Source organism: Fusarium redolens, assembly GCF_020744475.1.
Source record: "Fusarium redolens strain MPI-CAGE-AT-0023 chromosome Unknown BKA55scaffold_36, whole genome shotgun sequence".
Lineage (NCBI taxonomy): Eukaryota > Fungi > Ascomycota > Sordariomycetes > Hypocreales > Nectriaceae > Fusarium > Fusarium redolens.
Window position 1 is genome coordinate 22,040 of NW_025763699.1, and position 19,666 is coordinate 41,705.

Consider the following 19,666-nt stretch of genomic DNA (forward strand, 5'->3'; position numbering starts at 1 on the left):
TTCCAGTATTACTACTACTCTATAAGTGCCGACTTAAACGTAGGCCGTATCTATATTAGTTTAGTATTCTTAGTAGCTATATAGAGTTATAGCCCTATATATTTAAGCTAGAGAGTAGCCCTAAAATATATCTCTTCTTATAAAGCTATAAGGTAGCAGGACTAAAATATAATATAGAAGTACTTATATTATAACTCTAGCTATATAGCCAGACTATCTTATCTTTTTACTTTAATAAACCTATTTAGTTCTTCTTTTATATTAGCCTCCTCTTCCTTTATTACTATTAAAGCTACTAATACTTCTTAAGGCATATTGCAGTATAAAGATATAATAATATATATCTTTAATATATATTAAATTATATTATTATTATTAATAATAGCTTATATAGCAGGTAGTATTACCTTATATTAATATATAAAGTTCTTTTTAAGAATATAAGTCTGGCTATAAGGATTAAAAAGCTTACTAAAGAAAAGGGCAGGAAAGAAGGCCTAAATAAACATACCTATAAGGCTAATAATATATCTAAGGCAGTAATTAGAGATAGTATAGAGAGGCTAGGGTATTACTATACTATCTTGCTTATATATATTTAGGATTTCTATATTTAAATAGATATTATTAACTAGGTTAAGTATAATATATAACTAAGTATATTATTAAATCCCTAGCTAGGCTATATTAAGAAATATAAAAAAGCTATAAAAACTATTAATATTATAAGATAATAATATCTTGTTATTTTCTAGATATTAAGTATTATAATTAAGATATATATAAAGATAAGGCAAATCTTATTTACCCTTTATTAAGCCTTTTATATTAGCTTTATAAGGTTTATTATAATATATTAAGTTAGTATTTAATAAAAACTCCTATATACTATACCTTAAAAGATCCTTTACTAAGTTAAGGATATAAGGTAGTAGCTTATTTATACTATCCTCCTTAGTTAAACCCTCTAACCTCTTTATAATATCTAATTAAAAAAAACAATATAAGGAAATACCTTACTTTATAGTTATATCTGTTAACTAGGAGGAGTAGTCCTCTTTATATTACTAGGATATATATCCTACTAGTTTACTTTACTCTTAAAACAGGAGCAGTATAGGGTTAGCTAGCTTTAAGATAATATCTGTATTATTATTACTACTCTTTTTATTGCTAATAGAGGTAGTATTATAATTTAATATTATGCCTAAATATTATAATATTACCTTAATTTAGTATAATATAATACTAACCTCTTATAAGTCTAGGTCTTATATCTTAAATAAATATAGCTTTTATTATATTTAATTATATATTTTAGGCTAATTTTCTATTATTAAATCCTTATTATAATATTACTTTTATATAATTAGAAATTATTAAGCATATTTTATAATTATAATATTATATATTTAGCTATTTACTTATTAAGTAATTAATATATTATAAATAGATATAAGTATAAAGTCTAAAAGTATTAAGTTATAAATATCTTAAAGTATAAAATAATAATAATTATTATAACTTTTAAATAAATTATAAAAAAAGAAATATAATTATACTAACTAATAAATAATAAGTAATTAGTAATTAACCTTATTTTTAATACCTAAATAAAAGTTTAATAATATTATAATATTATACTATCTTATATCTTTAATTTCAGCCTAGCTTAGCTAAATAAAGTTATTTTAAGGCTTATTAAAATAAATAGTATATATAAGTATTATAATATCCTAATAGCCTCTTAGCTTAATAGCTAGCTATATACTATAGAGAATATTATTAGTAATAAAATAGCCTTCCCATTCTAGCCAATAACAGAGGTTCTATAAGTAAAGCCTATAATAGATTTATTTTACTCTAAATCCTCTAGGTATTAAGGATAATAGCAATATGGCACTAAAATAATTAATAAAGCCTAAGTATTCTTATATAAACCTTTATATACCTGTAGCTAATAGTAGAAGGAATCTGTTATAGTTATATGCTTATAAGGTTACCTTACTAGAAGAGTTGTCTGATAAGCAAGTATAAGGCCGCCGCACCTAATTATCCAACGTGCTTGTCTTTCGTAACTGTAATAACGGCGTTGCAGATAATGATATTAGATGGCTTTATCTTGCCACCTTTCCGCGAGCAGAACCTTGAGATCGTGGAGTCGAGAATCTTATATTATTATCTTATAAAAGCACTGAGCCGGAAGCTACTAGTAAATCGATTTTATCTAGGAAGTCGCGTTAGTACCTCGGTTAAGACAGAGCCATGCCTAATATATAGATTTATAAACTTTCTGCCAGGCCATTATTACTATCCTAACTTATTGCCTCTCTATCTAGTAATGTTATAATAAGTAACTGCTAGACCTTATTAACTAAATCCTATAGCTTTTCTTCTTAAGCTTTAAGCTATAGAGAATTAGCTTTGCCCTTATTAATAACCTTATTATAGCTATCTCCTATATTATCTTATCTTTATAAGATAAGCTTAAGTTATATTAAAGAGTTTTTAAATAATAAATTATAATTATTTTTAAATATATTATTTAAACTTAATTATATAACTTATAAATTCTTATAATAGTTCTAAACTAGTAGATTTTATAATATTAATACTGCTATTAGGATTATATTTAGCTTTATTAATATATTATAATTACTAATATAAATAGGCATAATTACTAAATCTTCTTTTAAAGGAGTAAATATATAAAGGTATAGCTTTAAGTAGAGGCTAATAATAGGGTTTATAATTAATAATAAGGCAGGCAAATAGGGTTAATAATAGTATATAAACTCTGCATTCTGTAATCTAATGGCAATGCAGTAGGAATTAATAGACTACTTATGCTGTCGTTAGTAGTACCTTTGCGATCGCGCGCGTTGCAAGGCGAGCCGTTCTTCTTCCGTTTGTAGGACTTTCCTTGCAGGGTGGCCTTGACGTTTTGGCGCGGCTTGAGATAATAAAGCAGTAATATATGCTATTAATATGGAATTAGATTAATTGCACTTAGAAAAAAAATGAAAATTAAAAAGGTTTAATTAATAATAGAATCTCTACTAATTACAACATACTGTATGCCTTAGTCTCTTTAGTAGTTTTTAATTACTATCTAAATCTACTATATTATTATTACTGCTATTACTAGAGCTAGTTAAAGAGTTAATAAAGCTATTATATGGCGTTGACTGTTAGTCTAAATTCGGTTCTAGAGAATAGGTCAGATATATATCGATGCAATTGCCTAGATTTACTATCGGTGGCGGCATCTGTTCTAGTGATTCGATGCTTGTCGCGCCCCTCCCTAACTCTGATTCTGACTGCGCAGAGCGAATGATATCGCTAAACAAACGTTCAAGTTCTTTAAGTATATATCCTCTTATACGATCCGTAAGACGCAAGACTGGTAGTCGGCCACGCTCAGCCAGGGGATAAATGAACCCTTTGCGGCTCCCTGACTGTATAGCTCGACCGATCTTAAAGGAACCTATGGTTACAGTGCCTGTAACATATCGTATCAAATCTTCAGACGTCTAATAGAAACGAGGCTTAAAGGGATCGCAATCTTCTATCCAGCCAGATGCTCTAAAACGCTCGGCTATAATACAGGTCAAAGTTTGTCTTAAATTATCATAGACTGTTATATAGCGTTCTTCGTCTTGTAAAGGATGTGTTGGAAGGTTTGGACTTAAGAACGGACTTAGCTTTGCTGGAGCATATATGAGGGAAACCTAGATAAGTCGCCGCTTGAGATTCTTCCTATAACTTTCTTTTATAGTTAAAATCAGTAATCTAGTTAAAGGCCAAGGAAGAATCCAGTTCGTTAGTAGGAGAAGATAGCCAAGTTCTTTATCTACCGGCACGCTTTACTATAGCCTAGTACCTCACTAATTATCTCCACACTACATCAAACAGCTATATAATAATATAACAGCTGCAGGCCATCGCGTAATTCCAAGTAACTATTATATAAATTAAATCCGAGATAATCGCATACTAGATCCTATATAGAAGAGGAGCAAATCTTATTGCCTGTTAAAAAGTAAGGTCAGGTATGATTGATATTGCAGCGATAGTTATATAAGGAACTTGCGAGAGCATCGTAGTAATATAGAGGAGGCTGATCTGCGGGATAACTGGCGGCTGCTTTATCTGTAAGGTCTGAGAACTTTTCTAGTCAAGGCTTTTTCTTACCGCCTGCCAAACCTCAGACTAGAAGAGCTTAATAACTATATTAGATAAATACTTAAACTAGATATTTCAGTTTCTCTATGATTTGCGCATAAAGTACTACTTAACCTACTTATTTACCTGCCATATCCTTATATAGATATTATAAATATCTTTAATAACTTTCCACTATTAACCATACTCGATATATAGGAGACTATTACCTACAACCAACCTCTCGTTTATATTACCTCTAAAACGCCATTTATCCCAGTTAAACTTACCTAAGAGCTACCAGCCTAAACCATAGTCCTTTAATATTCTATTTAATCTAAGGCGTTCTTGCTTAACCTTAGAACTTTAATATTGGCCACTTTGCGAGGTAACTTGTTTACTCTATTGCTAATAATCTTTTCAAAGTATTAATTCTTTAGTAATAATTCCAGAAGTTATAAAATGTAAGCTTTAAAGCGCTAATATTATAATAACAGTTTCAGGCAGAGAGTACCATGCCCTAGCTTAGGATTTAATATATTTAAAAAGAAAGCAATATTTATTAATAATACTATATAAGAAACGCATTATAGTAGTTAAAGGGATAGCAAAAAATAGAAGTTCTTAATCTTAATATACTATAATAGGATTAGATTAACACGTAGATTCTAAAGAATCAGAATATAAGAGGATAAAGTCAAGTAGCTTTACTAAGACTTAATCTTCTGCTTAAACCCTATAACTAAAAGGGACTGACACATTGCCTTTATCATCTTAAACTAAGCTTACTCTTACCTGTAGTTTACTTAAACGATAGGCCAGACTAAGCAAGGCTTGATTGGCATAACTTCCTTAAGTGGATCTTTCGTAGTCAGCTACGTATGACAGATCGAGAGCCATCTTTTCGAGTTGATGATTCTGAAACGGGTATTGCTTAGCAGTATCGAAAGGAATCTTGACAAGGTTATAGAATTGACTGTATATGAGACCCTTACCGACCTCTCGGCTCTTATCTGCAGGCTGTATTGTTATATTAATCGTATTACGTAGTGTAAACCTGGGGTATTTGATGAGCCGAAGAGGAACAGACCGGGACTTTGAGGTCGCTATGTCTTCGAGCGAGCTGCATACAAATGGATACATAGCGTTATACTGACTGCTCTATGCTTGTTGTTGTCTCCATAGTTGCTTCGGACAGCATCGTCGCTACATGAGGACGTTGGCTTCGGCGATAGATCCAATGCGAGGAGTATATTGGCGCCTAATATCGACGTCTGTATCAGAAGGATCAAGAAATGCCTGATCTATAGCATTCTGCCACTAACTACGCCAGGCTCGAATTGTTTGCCTGATATCGGTGTTCATGTAGACAAGTTTGAGGTTTTTGGCACCTAGATATAGTTTTATACCGGCGAATTGGGGGTATATTGCCGCACGAGTATGAACTCCTTCCTATATGGCCTTAAGATGTTTATTCTGGAGGATGTAAGAGAGCGAAGTACTTCTCCTACCCTGACCGAGTATTCCAAATTCTGCATTCATATCTAAGAGCCGTTTAGTGGAAATTCCTTCTTGCTGAGCATGAGAGTTAGTCTAGGCAATGTTGAGGTTCTTAGGAATATACTGGAGTATATTTAGGTCCTGTACCGCAGCTGCGATAGCTAGAAACAAAACATGATCATACCAGCAAGAGTATTGGTCCCGGGCAATGCAGGTTCGTTTCAAGGGTTCCTCTTATGAAGTCTGTATATATAAGGCTAGAAAGAAAATCCATATAAACGTATTAGTTAACCCCTAGACTTATCTAAAACAATAGTTAGGAACGTGGTGCAGGGGTTGCCGATGTGGAGAGCTTCCCCTAGAACAGGTACCTAGCCTAGTAAAGCTGTTATTCGAAATGTCGATACTAAAGTATATATTGTCTATGTGATTGAAGATTGTATATAGCTGGGGATACTATTGGATACTAAATTTAGCAACGGTAAGTGATAAAGGAAAGCTATAAATGCTATTAATATTATAAGTTCTCTGGAGGAAATCCTCTGCAAGTGGATTCTCAATGCTATGTCGTTTTGAGAGGCAGAGGCTCGGTGGCGTACCCCTATTAGGCGCTCCTTCTAACGCTATCTGGCATGCTTCCCGATAGTCATGGCTACATATGTTGTTTAGGGGAGGCGAGTTTCGAGAGGTTCCCTTATTATTAGCAGGTTCAGTATATTAGGTATGACTCAGAAGATCGAACGAAGGATCCATTATGTTTAGGAGTGGGTGACGGTTATTTTCATTACCGATTAAGCTATTAAGCCGGGCGATAATATCGTTGAGAGAATTATAAGACTGATGATATTTGTTTTTTGCTAGTTCCTTATGGTCTTCCTTATGTGACTGTCTCGAGCAACTAGGGTGTTCGGTCTATTCTCTTGCAAGATAACGTTCAAGTGAGGGAACTGTCTGCTCCTCGTAAGAAGTATCTAATAATCGATGGTCGGGTTTGGAGACTTCTTTACTAGATGATAGAGTGTCGAAATCTTATTAAAGATCATCTATAGCCGTGGTCAGCGCACGTCTTGTACCATTTTTAATAAATATAGTATAGGATAATGAAAATACCTAGGGAGGCTGTCGGGGAAATATGGAGGCCCTTCCCGAATGCTTCGAGGAGCTCTTGAATTTCGTCACCTTGTTCGGATTGATGATTTCTTATGTATTTAGTAGGAAGATCCGAGAATAACACCTGATAGTCTCTGGTACTTGCGCTCGAAGCAGTAGATTTATGGCTAGTAGTGCTATTACTATCAAACAGACAGTAATCACCTAGATCATGACTAGGACTATCATGAGCCGCAGTGTTGCCGTTATATAAAAGAGAGCTAGGTTGTCCTGGGCCCCCATAACTAAGGTCAAGTGGTAGGTAGGAGTTATTTGGTAAGATGATGTGTGGTGGCAATTGGGCCATGGCTGATGAACTGGTTGGAACATGAGGGATATGCTGATAGTATCCGGTGAATGACAAAGATTCTCCTTTATCTTGTTGTTATATACGTTGACGGTACTTTTGCGAATGCTCCCGTTGGGCGGCTAGCCGCTCCTCTTCCGTGTGTACTTTTCGGGGTTGTCCCTGACATCTTGGTGGTTCCTTAAGCATATTATGTTCGTATTGAACGAAGTAGATATGTTAGATGGAGAAGAGATGGTTTCTTCTGTGTGGATGGTCTAAGCGATGCTGAGTTCCCTAGTAAAAGTTATTAGGCGGTTGTTTATGAGGTTTGTAGAGAAGGTAAGCAAAAACGTGTTTCTAATAAGATAAGAAAAACCAAGCGGAGGTAAGGCGATGTATTATTAATGCACTAGGGGGTTATTTTATAACGGGAATCAAGCATTTTTATAAAGGATTACAATTTCGGCAGTTATTTTCTTAAGTAAATAAAGTTTAGTGGCTTATTCGTGAAGTGATAGGATAATACCCTTATCAAATGATCTAAGAATAAATCCTACAGTCCTTTCCGGTATTCTTTATTGCAAGATCAGCTTCTAATAGTACAGAGAAAGCCTTTATGGGCGATAGAACTACTTATAAACCTCCTCTCCAGCCTGGAAGTAGTTAGAGATCTCGAGATAAATCGATCTATCACCTCTGGTTATCTATCGTGGTTGCTATCCCGTCACACTATGTTCTTTAGGTAAGCCAATCATATGCGGCATCATGAAGCTATTCCTCTCTTGAATATTTCTGACGATAATACTATTCTGCTTTCGATTTTTTCTGACATTGCGAATCTGCGCTTTTCCTATTTAGATTTTTCTAACGCAGGACTTCCTTATATTAGCGAGCTTTTTATTAACCTTTAGTCAGAAAATCATTACAAACTCTTATAACTCGTGCTACAGAGCTACAAAAAATGCGGGATAGAGTCAAGGTCAATCGTCGAAGCTGCTTCTACCTTCAACTTCATTTTTATATTGTGTTAATAAACTTTTGTTCTCTGAATAGCCCGTGATCCCGAACCCCAACATTGCCATATGAGAAATTAAATTCTACTCCCCTATAAAAACTAATTCTACCCTAGGTTATTTAATATAAAATAAATAAATTCTACGTAGAATTAATGTTGGTATAGAGCACTAGGCGAGGTCTCTGTCAGGAAAGCTCTATATTATAGCTGCAAGATCGGCAGTCGGAGTTGGTCATCTGACCATGACGAAGTTACCGGGAACAAAAGACTCCTTCGTTTCCCCAACTTCTTATCTCTGGAGATGGCAGGGAGTCCTGGTTTAGCAGCAATGCCAAGCCTGGAGGATGAGTCGTGAATCGTCGGGATACAGATATATGCCCCGCCTGGAAGGCGAGATGAGGAAAGGATCACCATCACAGACGATTTCACTGATGTGTTGATAGCAACTTTCTGATAAATTTACGAAAGGCGATATAGCATTATCTTGGATCGTTGAACTTAAGGCGTAAGTGCCCAGAGAGAGTGCAATTATACATCTTGGTGACGCTCTACGATTGTGTCTAAGATAATTCATACTTTAATAAATAAATCTTTACTTAAATTATTTAAGCAATACCAAGTCTCCAGTACTAATATTTTATATTCTTCACGTCATGAATAAGTATTGGTCAATCCTGTTAACCTTATAAATAAGCTAATTACGAGCGAAGCACAGGCCTTGTGTATCTATCCACATACTGTCCTAACCACCCGGTATCTGGTTTTGAAAGTGCTTTGGTTCATGCCACTGGCTCTTGACGTCTCGCGTTTCTTACCTAAAACTGGCAGGTTAAATGAGACAACAATCCAGTGGTCTTGTCTTGATTTCTTAGTGTCTACAGTCCCAGTTTTCCTCGTCAGTAAGAATTATTATTGGCGTACAAATCTCAAAAGGCAATGCGGGGTACAAGCTTCAGGCATTTATAGGCATGCCGATCCCAAAAGTAGAACCCGCTGGCATGTTGACATCTCGTAGGCCTGGAGAATCCAATCGATATAGCTTGCCACGTTTGAAAAAGGCCTTTATCAAGCTTGGTCGTTTTAAATAAGGCTAGAGGCATCTGATCTGACGCTTAGAACGTCTTCGGAAACCTACTAGACATTCGGGCCCATCGATTCTCTATCATGTCGTCAAAGCCATTTCCTCCGCCGAATGGGATGCCATCATTTTGGCGCGGCTCTCCGGGGTCACTTGATAACTACAGATCGACAGAAGAACTGCCCTCTCAATGCGACATTCTCATCATCGGGGCAGGATATTCTGGCGGTTCGCTCGTTACGCACATGCTATCGCAGCCCGAATCGAGAGATAAGTCCATTGTTGTTTTGGAAGCTCGCCAGCTGTGCTCAGGAGCTACGGGACGAAATGGTTAGTTACCGCCACTCTCATGTTATCGACAGCCTCTCTAATGCTACCAGGGGGTCATATCAAGCCTGATGTATACAACCTGTGCTCAAGTATGGCCTCAAAGTATGGAATCGATTCAGCCGCTGAGATTGCCGATTTTGAGCTTGCAAACGTCGAGGCTGTCAAGAACTATGTTCTAGAGAATAACTTGGACTGCGATTTTGTCCTGACGCAGGCTGTTGATGTCCAGTTGTCAGAGGAGCACAACACGGCGATAAAGGCAGGCTATGATAAGCTCATCAACGCTGGCGTAAGCGCAACTAAGCGAGCGTTCTACATAGATAGCAAATACGCAGAAGCGGTAAGTATTATTATTACCATGGCGGCTTTCCTTGCTGATCTGAATCTTGTTTACCAGATATCCGGTATTAAAGGCGCAAAAAGAGCCTTTAAGTATACGACTGGCCATCTATGGCCTTATAAGTTGATCTATCATCTATTTGCCGAAGCTATAAAGCATAATAACTTGAACCTTCAAACCAATACCAGAGTAACAAAAATCTCGGATTTTCCAGACGCCAACGGAAATTGGACTATCACCACCAGCCGCGGCCTTCTCAAGGCACGAAAGGTCATCATGGCAACCAACGCTTACACCGCCGCTCTACTCCCAGAGTATCGTGAAAAGATCATACCGTATAGAGCTATTTGCAGCCGAATAGTAGCACCCAATCCACCAATGTTGGCTGACTCGTATGCCATTCGATTTGGACCCTCGAACTTTGACTATTTGATCCCTCGACCTGATGGAAGCATCATTTTTGGTGGCGCCAGAAGTGATTACTTCAGATACACGGAGGACTGGTATGGCAGTGTAGATGATATAAAGGTTATTGAAAGGGCGAAGGATTACTTCGAGGGGTATATGCAGAGGCACTTTCGTGGCTGGGAAAACAGCGGTGCGCATACTGATCAAGTATGGACTGGAAGTAAGTCATTGTTCTTAATATTACTTAGATACTTACTAACCATGCCATCACGTAGTTATGGGCTACTCATCAGACCAACTTCCACGTATAGGTCGCGTCCCTGGTCGAGAAAACATGTTTATAATGGGCGGTTTCACAGGGCATGGAATGCCCCAGGTTTTCCTCGCTGCTAAGGGCCTCAGCCGCATGGTCCTCCAGGACTTGCCATACTCCCAAACAGGAATTCCCCGACTGTTCGAAGAAACTCAGGCGAGGTTGGTCAGTAAGGACAATTTCTTGAAAGACATGATTGATAGACAGGCAAGTTTGGCAAAGATGTAATTTGTCTGTAGGGTGGCAGATCATACGTGGTAGCGGGGTTCACTACTACGTAGTATCTAAATGGTCGAAAGTTCAATGGGTCATAATGCCAAGCCTTCTGCCTAACCGAATAATTCAAAGATCGGACATTTCCTAATTTAGTAGCGCTGACATAGCCCTACGGCACAGCACAGTTAGTTATAACATGGCAATATCACATCTTTAATCATGTCAAACCATCTTTATCATTGAACGCTGAAACGCTATTTTATACAGTTTATAACATCTATGTTGCTGGACGAATTGGACAGGCCGCTAGACGATGTCGTAGTTGTCGATCGTTTGGCTATCGCCGACTACAACGAACCCAACATTCTGCCTCAAGATGAGGCTACTTTGAAGAATGTGCGAGCCTGGCTCAGACCTACCAAGTATGAAGGCGATGGCAGTGAACTGAACAAGCATACCAGCTCCTATTTGGAGGGTACTAGCCAGTGGCTTCTTGTTTCACCTATTTTCCAACAATGGCATGACGGTCGCGATGATGGAATTCTGTGGATTCGTGGTGAGTGATAAATGTCAGTTGAGCCGAGCTGCAAGGCTAATTATCCGCAGGTGTTCCTGGCACCGGCAAATCTGTGCTTGCCTCGAGACTCATCCATCATCTATCATCCGAAGAATGCCCAGTTCTGTACTTTTTCTTCCGGCATACCATCCAATCCAACCATCGCCCCGAATCTGCCCTCCGCGACTGGCTTGCTCAAGTCTTGCCCTTCAGTCCTCATCTGCAACTCGCATTGATGAATCTGACATCAGAGCCCATCAATCTTGATTTTGTGGACGATCTGTCCTTGGTTGAGCTTTGGCACCTCGTTCGACTTGCGTTGAAAAATATGCCCAAAGTTTATTGTGTTGTTGATGCCCTGGATGAGATGGACAGCGATGCCTTGGAACATTTCTTGCAGTTGATCGATCAACTCGGAAATATGCACCCTGATAGAGTCAAACTCATTATTACGAGCCGACCCATTGCCACGATTGAGAAGATCGTGCGAAACCTACGGCTGTTGGACATTCGTGTCGACAAGAAAGCCATTAACCCGGATATTTCTACCTATCTTCAGCACAGACTTGCCAGCTCTAAGCTGTCACCCGAAACAAAGGATGCAATCAAGAACATAGCCCTCGAGAAAGCGGATGGGCTGTTTCTCTATGCCAAGTTGACAATGGATAAGATCGCCGGACTCGACCATGAAACCGAAACGGAAATCCTCCAGACCCTTGAAAGAATGCCCGTCAGCCTATCTTTCATATATGGACACCTCCTCAGGGAGCATATGGGTCGCACTGGACTGCCTAAAGGACTACAAATGCTCGTATTGCAACTTGTAACCCACGCAACTCGACCCTTGCGACTGCTCGAGATATCTGACTGCATCAGAGTGACTCAGCCTCAATATGGTCAAGACGCCGGAACTATCAAGAGCCATGTGCGCACCTGTTGCGGGCCACTGCTAGAGGTACTTCCTGACGAAACTGTTCGCGTTGTTCATCACTCTCTGACTGAGTATCTCTTTGGACTTACTCGCTCATCGGCTGATGAAGACATTCCCGTTTTTGAGCCTGGCCCGACACACGACCTTGTCGCAAACCTCTGTCTCTCGTATCTCCAAGCAGGGCACCTAGACAATATTACTTTCGTGGAAAATAGCACTTTCTTCCGAAGAACTGTCTTAGCGAAACAAGAATTCCCGCCTTTCATGAACTACGCGGTGAATAACTGGCATACTCACGCTAAGAAGGCCACTAGACGACAATTTCCACAGGAGAAAACGAATGAGAAAGCCTTCTCACTGCTGATGACTCCGGAATCTGCTTGGCGACTTACAGCGCTGGCAGAGCAGACTCACACGAGAAGTTGGCATCCTGGGCATCCTGGGTTGTCTGGGTATCCTTGGGTTCGAGATGAGAAGATGTCGCTTGAAACTGAGGTGCTACTTTTCTCGATGCGATTGGGCTTGACCAATTTTATTGAGAATTTTCTTGAACGCTGTGGGGAAGAAGCAGTCAACTATAGTGGAACTAAGATGATTCAGCCTCCATTGCATCAAGCGGTGGAGAAGCGAATGCTGGAAATTATCCACCTCCTTGTTAAGCACGGGGCCGAGCTGGACCAGCATGATTACCAAGGAGACACACCACTTTACGTGGCACTCGGCGGCCAGAGTTCCAGAACAAAAGGTGCATCACAGCCCGCCATTGTTGAGAGCCTCCTCAAAGCGGGCGCTGACCCGTGGAAGACACAAGAGAGAAACAAGAGGCGGTCACACATGATAGGGATATCCGAGGAATCACACATATCATATAAACCAATTAGGATGGCCTTCAGCACCTGCGACGATACAATTGCAAAACTGTTCATACCGTATGTCAAGACTACGGAGACTGCGAACGAGGCTTTAAGTTGGGTTATGGAGGGCTCCAGGAACATAAAGGTCATGCGTCTAATCCTTGATCTTGGCCTGGTGGCCATCAATGCCTGTGCTGATGGCCCAACCTTTTTATTCTTGGCGTGCAAGCATGGTGACCCCAAGGCAGTATCTATACTATTGGAAGCTGGTGCAGATCCGAACACCTGCCATTTTCGCAACAGTGGTTCTGGCAACAGTGATTCTGGCAAGTTTGAGCTCGTGCCTGATACCTTGTATGTCCACACAGAACCTAGTGGTTCTGGCAAAGAAATGGCAGGGCCTAATGTTATGCATGCTTTGGCAGATCTAACTTTGATGGACCCGCAAACACATATTCGTCATGCTGCGGCTGATGAAGTCGTCACAGAGTGCTTCAAATTAGTTCTTGATGCCGGTGCCGATGGTAAGTGAAAAGTATCCCTTTTTAGTCAGTTTATCATGAGGGATCTAATATCATGATACAGTCAACTATGTCGATAGCGAAGGGAACACGCCGCTTCACGTGGCAAAGACTTCGCTAATGGCGCAGCTTCTACTTGATTCTGGAGCAGACCCTAATGCGATAAATTCTCGCAATAACACGCCGCTTCATGTTGCGCACACCTTTGATGTGATGAAGGTGATAGCCAGCAAGACAGATATCAACACCACAGATCAAGATGGCAGTACCATGTTACTGAAGATGTTGAATACGAAGTCTGGCAGCTCAAAATATGAAATATCACACCCCCTTCAACTTCTAGATCTTGGGCCCGACGTTCATATTGTCGACAATGAGGGTAACAGCGTCTTGCATTATCTGGCCACGCATGAGCAAATGACCAGTCCTGAAGGCCAACAGATGCTGGAAAGATTGATGCAAGGTGGTTTTAACCCAAATCTACGAAACAAGCAGGGTCAGACTGCTCTTCACAAGCTGGTGTCCAAGTGTTGTCGTTTGGGAAAGCCGTCGGTCACCACCCTGAGGACATTCAATGAGCTGACGAAGTCTGATCTTAACGCTGTGGATGATAAAGGTCAGACACCGCTCTTCAGCACTCTTGATAAGTTTCGCGCCATGCGAGAGCCCGTTGGGGATGAGTTTATACATTTTATGGCCGAGGTAGGGGCACGCTTCGATGTCACGGACAAGCGAGGGCGGACATTGCTACATCCTGCAGTTAGAAACTGTTGTGGTCGACAGTCCGAAGCTGATCTTGACGTGTTATGCCTTCTCATTGAACTTGGAGCTGATCCTCAGGGGACCGATATCGAGGGAAACACTGCCTGGCATGAAGCAGTGCCTAAGTTTTCTTATTGGTCGCTTTCACTGCAATGTCTTCAGAAGATCACAGCTTTGGGTATGGATCCGAAAAAGGCCAACATGGAGGGAAGAACGCCGTTTCACATCGCCTGCGAGTATAATCAGCGAAACCTATCGAAGAATAAGTTGTTTGAATACCTGCTGGAGCAGGTCGGAGACATTGATGTCAAGGACTTTAACGGGGCTACTGCCCTTCATACCACGGCAACTTACTCCAGCGAGTTTACTCTGAGACTTTTGGAAGCCGGTGCTGATGCGACACTGGTCACAAATGAAGGATTGAACGTCTTTCATCTTGCAGCCCGATGCCGAGGGAGCAATGTCATTGGCCTTCTTTTGGAATGGCTCACGGCCAACACCAACAACGAAGAGATACAACGGCTTGTCAACCTCAAGGATAAGCGTGGTCGGGCCCCTCTGTACTACGCTTGCGCCGCTGGCAGTTACCAGTCCGTTGAGCTTCTTATTAGTGCTGGCGCAGTCGTTGAGATGGAGACGTACGATGGTTCTGCATTGAACGGCTGCGTTGACTATGTGCAAGAGGAAGCAAGTTGGCGGAGGAGTTCGGACGCTGATTCCGGTGGTGTGTTTATTGATGATGCAAGACGGCCGTCATATATTGGGGGAAGAATTGAGACAACTTTGGACCTTGTAATTGGCAACGCAGCAGCACCCAAATGGCATCTTCTCGATATGGCGGTTGCCGCGGCTGTCGAAGTGGCCACAACTACCGAACTACAATTTGCTGAACAGCGCCAATCTGCTACTCATCCAGACCATGATATAACCGTGGAGTGCCTCATGCGAGCGAGGAAGTCTTTAGGTGTTGAAAATGAGTTGCCCTGCGCAGCTGAGGCACAACTCTGCCTAGAACGAAGACAAAGGAGGATATTCGAGATATGGGATTCGACGAGTAAATGTTCACTTCACGACGACCGTACTCACTTTTTGGCCCGCTTAAGCCGACTTATGATCTCGCATTTCTATGATGACCTTCCTGACTACATCAACGGGAATTCCCCCGAAGTCAAAGATCTTTACAGGTTTCTCGCCGACCTGGCAAAACGAGGCTTTGCGAGGCTTCTTGACATCATACTCACGCCAGAGACCACCTCGACCCTCCAGGAAAGAAGTGAGACGAGCATTGCTTCGCTGGTACGTGTTGCATGCGAATCGGAAGAGCCGAACATGCCTGTGATCCGAGTTTTGCTATCAAAGGTCGTTCGACTGGAAAGTGTGAAGGAATCAGAGGGTAGTTTTCTGCACGTCCTATCTCGAGGCGGTCATCACCCTTGGTGGCATATTGGCCAGGCACTGCCATACTTACTGAAGCAAGGTGTGAACCTGGAGGTCAGAGACAAAGACGGACTGACGCCCCTCAACGCGAGTCTTGAGAACATGGAGAAACCTGAATGGAGTGGTAAAGCTACGGAGATGCTACTTCAGGCAGGCGCAGATCCAAGCAGCGTGGACGATGCAGGCAACTCTTGTCTATCTCGTGCTGTTGATAAAAAAAGACTGTTCAAGTTGCTAGTTCAGCATGGGGCCACTGCTGACCATCCAGAGCTGCGTGCGGCAATCCTGGCCAAAGACGTTGATCTGGCGGAGTTGATATTAGCCTCTGGTGTAGATCCAAATGGTCGCCCGACGCCTTCGTCAGATAATGTGAAAGTGCGACTGGACTTGAGAATGTGTACTTTCTGCCCTTCAGACGAGCTTTACCCCTTGAATCTTGTGATTAGTATTATTCGCAGGCGTGATGGCGACACCGAAGTTTGCATGCAGATGGTGGAGTTATTACTCAAGTTTGGTGCTGATCCAAACGCTCGTTTCCATCACACGACAATTGCTCATCGAACGCTCGAGCAAAAGGTTTACAACCCCATTACTGGACGCGAAGAACGGAGCAACTTCATCGACATTATTTTGCAGCATCCCAGTCTGGATGTAGACTTGAGGAATACCGCTGGTGTTCCTCTGCTTCATGTGGCTGTAAAGGTTGGCGATGAAATGGCAATTCGAACATTGATCAAGAGAGGTGCCGACGTTCGCTCAACAGATAACCTTGGTCAGAATGTCTTGCACCTCAGCTCTTCTGTCCTTTACAGCAAGAGCCTGTTCGATGATATCGTAGCTCTAGCACCGGAGCTTCTACGACAGGCTGACAACGATGGCAAAACTCCACTACATTCTGCCATGGGTAGTCGAGATCAGTATGGACGTCTGGGAAATGTACGAGAAGGTGCCGAGACATTTATTGAAATGCTTATAGCTGCAGGAGCCGACACTTGTGCAAAGAGTGAAAATGGGGATACGCCACTTCACTTACTTTTCCTGAGTCCATGGATTTTGTCCGTGGATGAAGACGATGTTGAAGCCTGGCAAGGGCCTGTGAAGATAATCATGGACTTGCTTCTATCGAATGGTGCGGATATCAATGCAAGAAACGAAGCAGGCGAGACCCCAATCTTCACCTACCTCCGCGAGGGCGATTTCAAGGTTGAGATAACCAGAGCCTATTTCAACAAGCACAATCCTGATTTGGTTCCACGGCATAGTTTCCAAAGTAGTGAGCCCTGGAGTGCTATTGAAAGGCGTTTCGCCGTGGAAAAGGAATCGATGCTATGGGCGCTCTTGGAAAAGGCGGGCGTGGACTGGACTGCTGTCGATGCAAGGGGGCAGTTTCTACTTCATGTCGTTGCGGGGCGGGAGGTTTATGCATATTCAAGGACTAGAGAAGATCCCATTTCACCGAGAGTGGTTAGGTTTAGGTTTCTGATGGGGAAAGGGTTGGATCCATTGGCGGAGGATGGATATCATCGGACGGCGTTGGATGTTGCGGCTGTGAACAGCGCTGATGATATCTTGGAGCTGTTCAAAGCAGAGTAGAGGGACTGGCCATTCTAGTAATCGAGCTATTGGATAAATGTTCCCTATTGACTCATGTCTAAACAGGTGAAGCAATAGCATGAAAATAGTCGATGAGTGAGCAATCACAAACCCCCCTGGCTTTATTCTTAGGTGACGGGTTGCGGTACTTAGAAGGCAAAGCCAGATCATAATAACTGTAATCGATTTATGATCAGACTTTCTTTAGTGCACAATGGCTCGCACTCGCGATTTGAGGCCGAAGTCTCTTACTCCCGACGAGGAAAAGATCTTATCGACGTGCCATGCAATGTCAAAGCTCACTCAAGAACAATGGGGCGCTTTTAATGCCTGGGTGGCAGCTAACAGTCCACCAAGACGCGACGCAAAGTCATGGATTGCAACTACCCACGACCTTGAATACAATACATTCTCAACTTCAGAGATCGGCTTGCTGATAAAGCGAGCCAAATTTTTATATGGCATGGAGATTCCCAACCAAGTAAGTTTCACGATCGCATTGATATTATTAAACTTCGTAAGCTAACTCTATCCCGGCGTAGAACAGCCAAAAGGAGTTTGTAGTGTGCAAACTAGGTCTCGAATTACCTCTTGGGTACATGCCTGATGCTAAATATCGATTTCCCTTCCTATTTATGGAGGACAATTATGAAGAGGGGTGGCAAGCCGCTACTTTTACTATCCGAGAGAGTTGCATGCTTAAGCTTGTTGATAAGCTGTCTGACAAGCCAGAGTAGTGGCGCAAAGTGAGGGACCATGATATTGCCAGTAAGTGGAAGTAAGAAGCATTGGAAATAGATTAGACCTTATACCTAACGTATGCCGATTTTAGCCCTGCTATGATAGACGCTGTAAGTCAGAATGAACACCAGGGTCTTCATAACACTCAAATACTTATAACTGATTTAGTGCATTAGCGAACTATAACGAAGGCAGACTTATACGAAAAGACAGGTCTAATGTCTATATACGATTTTACCTCTTGCGTCATTAAGTCTAATGGCATCCTAACGGCTAAACTAGCCCAAGCTCTTCAGAAAAGTATTACAATATTAGAAGATGTTCCCCTAGATTCTAAGGACTGGCATCCTGGTAGTGAAGATTAGGTCCTAGATTTAGGGCATCCTTCGCTTTGGCCGTTAGTAGATGGCCGATCTAGAGTACTTTAAGATCTATAAAAGTACTAATAAATATAATCTATATACTAAAGGTAGCCTTATAGCTTAGTAAGAAATAATAGCAATCTAAAGGTTAGATCTCTAAGGATTATTAGTAATCTATAGTAATCTAGTCTTAGAGTATTATAATTAATTTAGTCTTAGAGTATTATAATTTAAGTATTCTAATAAAAAAGGATTACTATTAGGAGAAGTAATCCTTCTGTAATTAGTAGAAATTATAGGGGCTACGTGACGTAGCCGCGTGGGTTGTAATATAATAATATTAATTATTATTATAAGCTATATATAAGGATATAATAGTATTTTATAAGTAATATATTATTAAGTTTAAATCTTAAACTAAATTAATAATATAATATAATAAAAAAAAGAAAATATTAATTATAAATTAATATTAAAATAAAACTAATATTTAATAAGTAGTTAATTATACCTTAAATTAAAATTTTATTTACTTTTTATATACTTATTTATTATAATTAATTTCTAATATATTTTAATTATTATCTTTTAAATAATACTTAAATTTAATAAATATTTATAATCCTACTAACCCTGTCCTTACTTATATTATTAATATTATAATAAATAATAAAATCTTAATATTAATAATTCTTTAACATTTTTATTATTACTTTATTTGTTTTTTATATTAAAGTTAAGCTTAATATATATAATTAACATACTAATTTAATAAGCATACTAATTTAATAAGTATACTAATTAAAAATCCCTTAACCTTATATCTAACTATCTAATTAATTAATTCTTAATTAAATAATATATCTTAATCTAATAAAGAGGTTTAAATCCTTCTTATATTTTAGGCCTATTAGGCAGACCTAAAATTAAGTTTATAATAAGCTATAAAGGTCTATAATATTAACTTCTTAACCCTTTATACCTAATATAATAATATCTCTATATATTATAATTAAGTTCTAAAGTTTTAGAAATTAAGTAATTTAGAGGTATAGGTTATGGTCTAGTATATCCTTAACCTAAATTTATAAGAATTTCCTTCTTAAT

At 39.9% G+C, this 19,666-nt stretch overlaps 3 protein-coding genes across 3 annotated transcripts; all 3 read left to right on the forward strand.

The window, feature by feature from the left end:
* Positions 1-9,117: 9,117 nt before the first annotated feature.
* BKA55DRAFT_586625 (FAD dependent oxidoreductase) lies at positions 9,118-11,014 on the forward strand. The gene is made up of 4 exons (XM_046194587.1): positions 9,118-9,525; positions 9,576-9,865; positions 9,923-10,493; positions 10,549-11,014. The coding sequence occupies exons 1-4, from the start codon at positions 9,282-9,284 to the stop codon at positions 10,812-10,814; spliced, it is 1,371 nt and encodes a 456-aa protein (XP_046041089.1). The 5' UTR covers positions 9,118-9,281; the 3' UTR covers positions 10,815-11,014.
* Positions 11,015-11,033: 19 nt separating this feature from the next.
* On the forward strand, positions 11,034-17,633 carry BKA55DRAFT_628788 (ankyrin repeat-containing domain protein). Its single transcript, XM_046196908.1, has 3 exons — positions 11,034-11,358; positions 11,409-13,667; positions 13,729-17,633. The coding sequence occupies exons 1-3, from the start codon at positions 11,082-11,084 to the stop codon at positions 17,454-17,456; spliced, it is 6,264 nt and encodes a 2,087-aa protein (XP_046041090.1). The 5' UTR covers positions 11,034-11,081; the 3' UTR covers positions 17,457-17,633.
* Positions 17,634-17,670: 37 nt separating this feature from the next.
* On the forward strand, positions 17,671-18,562 carry BKA55DRAFT_547084 (uncharacterized protein; the record flags this gene model as incomplete). Its single annotated transcript, XM_046190990.1, has 4 exons — positions 17,671-17,937; positions 17,999-18,019; positions 18,194-18,224; positions 18,393-18,562. 4 exons carry the CDS (start codon positions 17,671-17,673, stop codon positions 18,560-18,562), a joined length of 489 nt encoding a protein of 162 aa, XP_046041091.1.
* Positions 18,563-19,666: the final 1,104 nt, after the last annotated feature.

Bases quoted from the DNA above. Each gene is read 5' to 3' on its own strand.
- BKA55DRAFT_586625 (XM_046194587.1), top strand. From the start codon at position 9,282: ATGTCGTCAAAGCCATTTCCTCCGCCGAATGGGATGCCATCATTTTGG. The intron at 9,526-9,575 runs GTTAGTTACCGC...TAATGCTACCAG, and splicing joins AGGAGCTACGGGACGAAATG to GGGGTCATATCAAGCCTGAT. The intron at 9,866-9,922 runs GTAAGTATTATT...CTTGTTTACCAG, and splicing joins ATAGCAAATACGCAGAAGCG to ATATCCGGTATTAAAGGCGC.
- BKA55DRAFT_628788 (XM_046196908.1), top strand. From the start codon at position 11,082: ATGTTGCTGGACGAATTGGACAGGCCGCTAGACGATGTCGTAGTTGTC. The intron at 11,359-11,408 runs GTGAGTGATAAA...AATTATCCGCAG, and splicing joins TGGAATTCTGTGGATTCGTG to GTGTTCCTGGCACCGGCAAA. The intron at 13,668-13,728 runs GTAAGTGAAAAG...ATCATGATACAG, and splicing joins TCTTGATGCCGGTGCCGATG to TCAACTATGTCGATAGCGAA.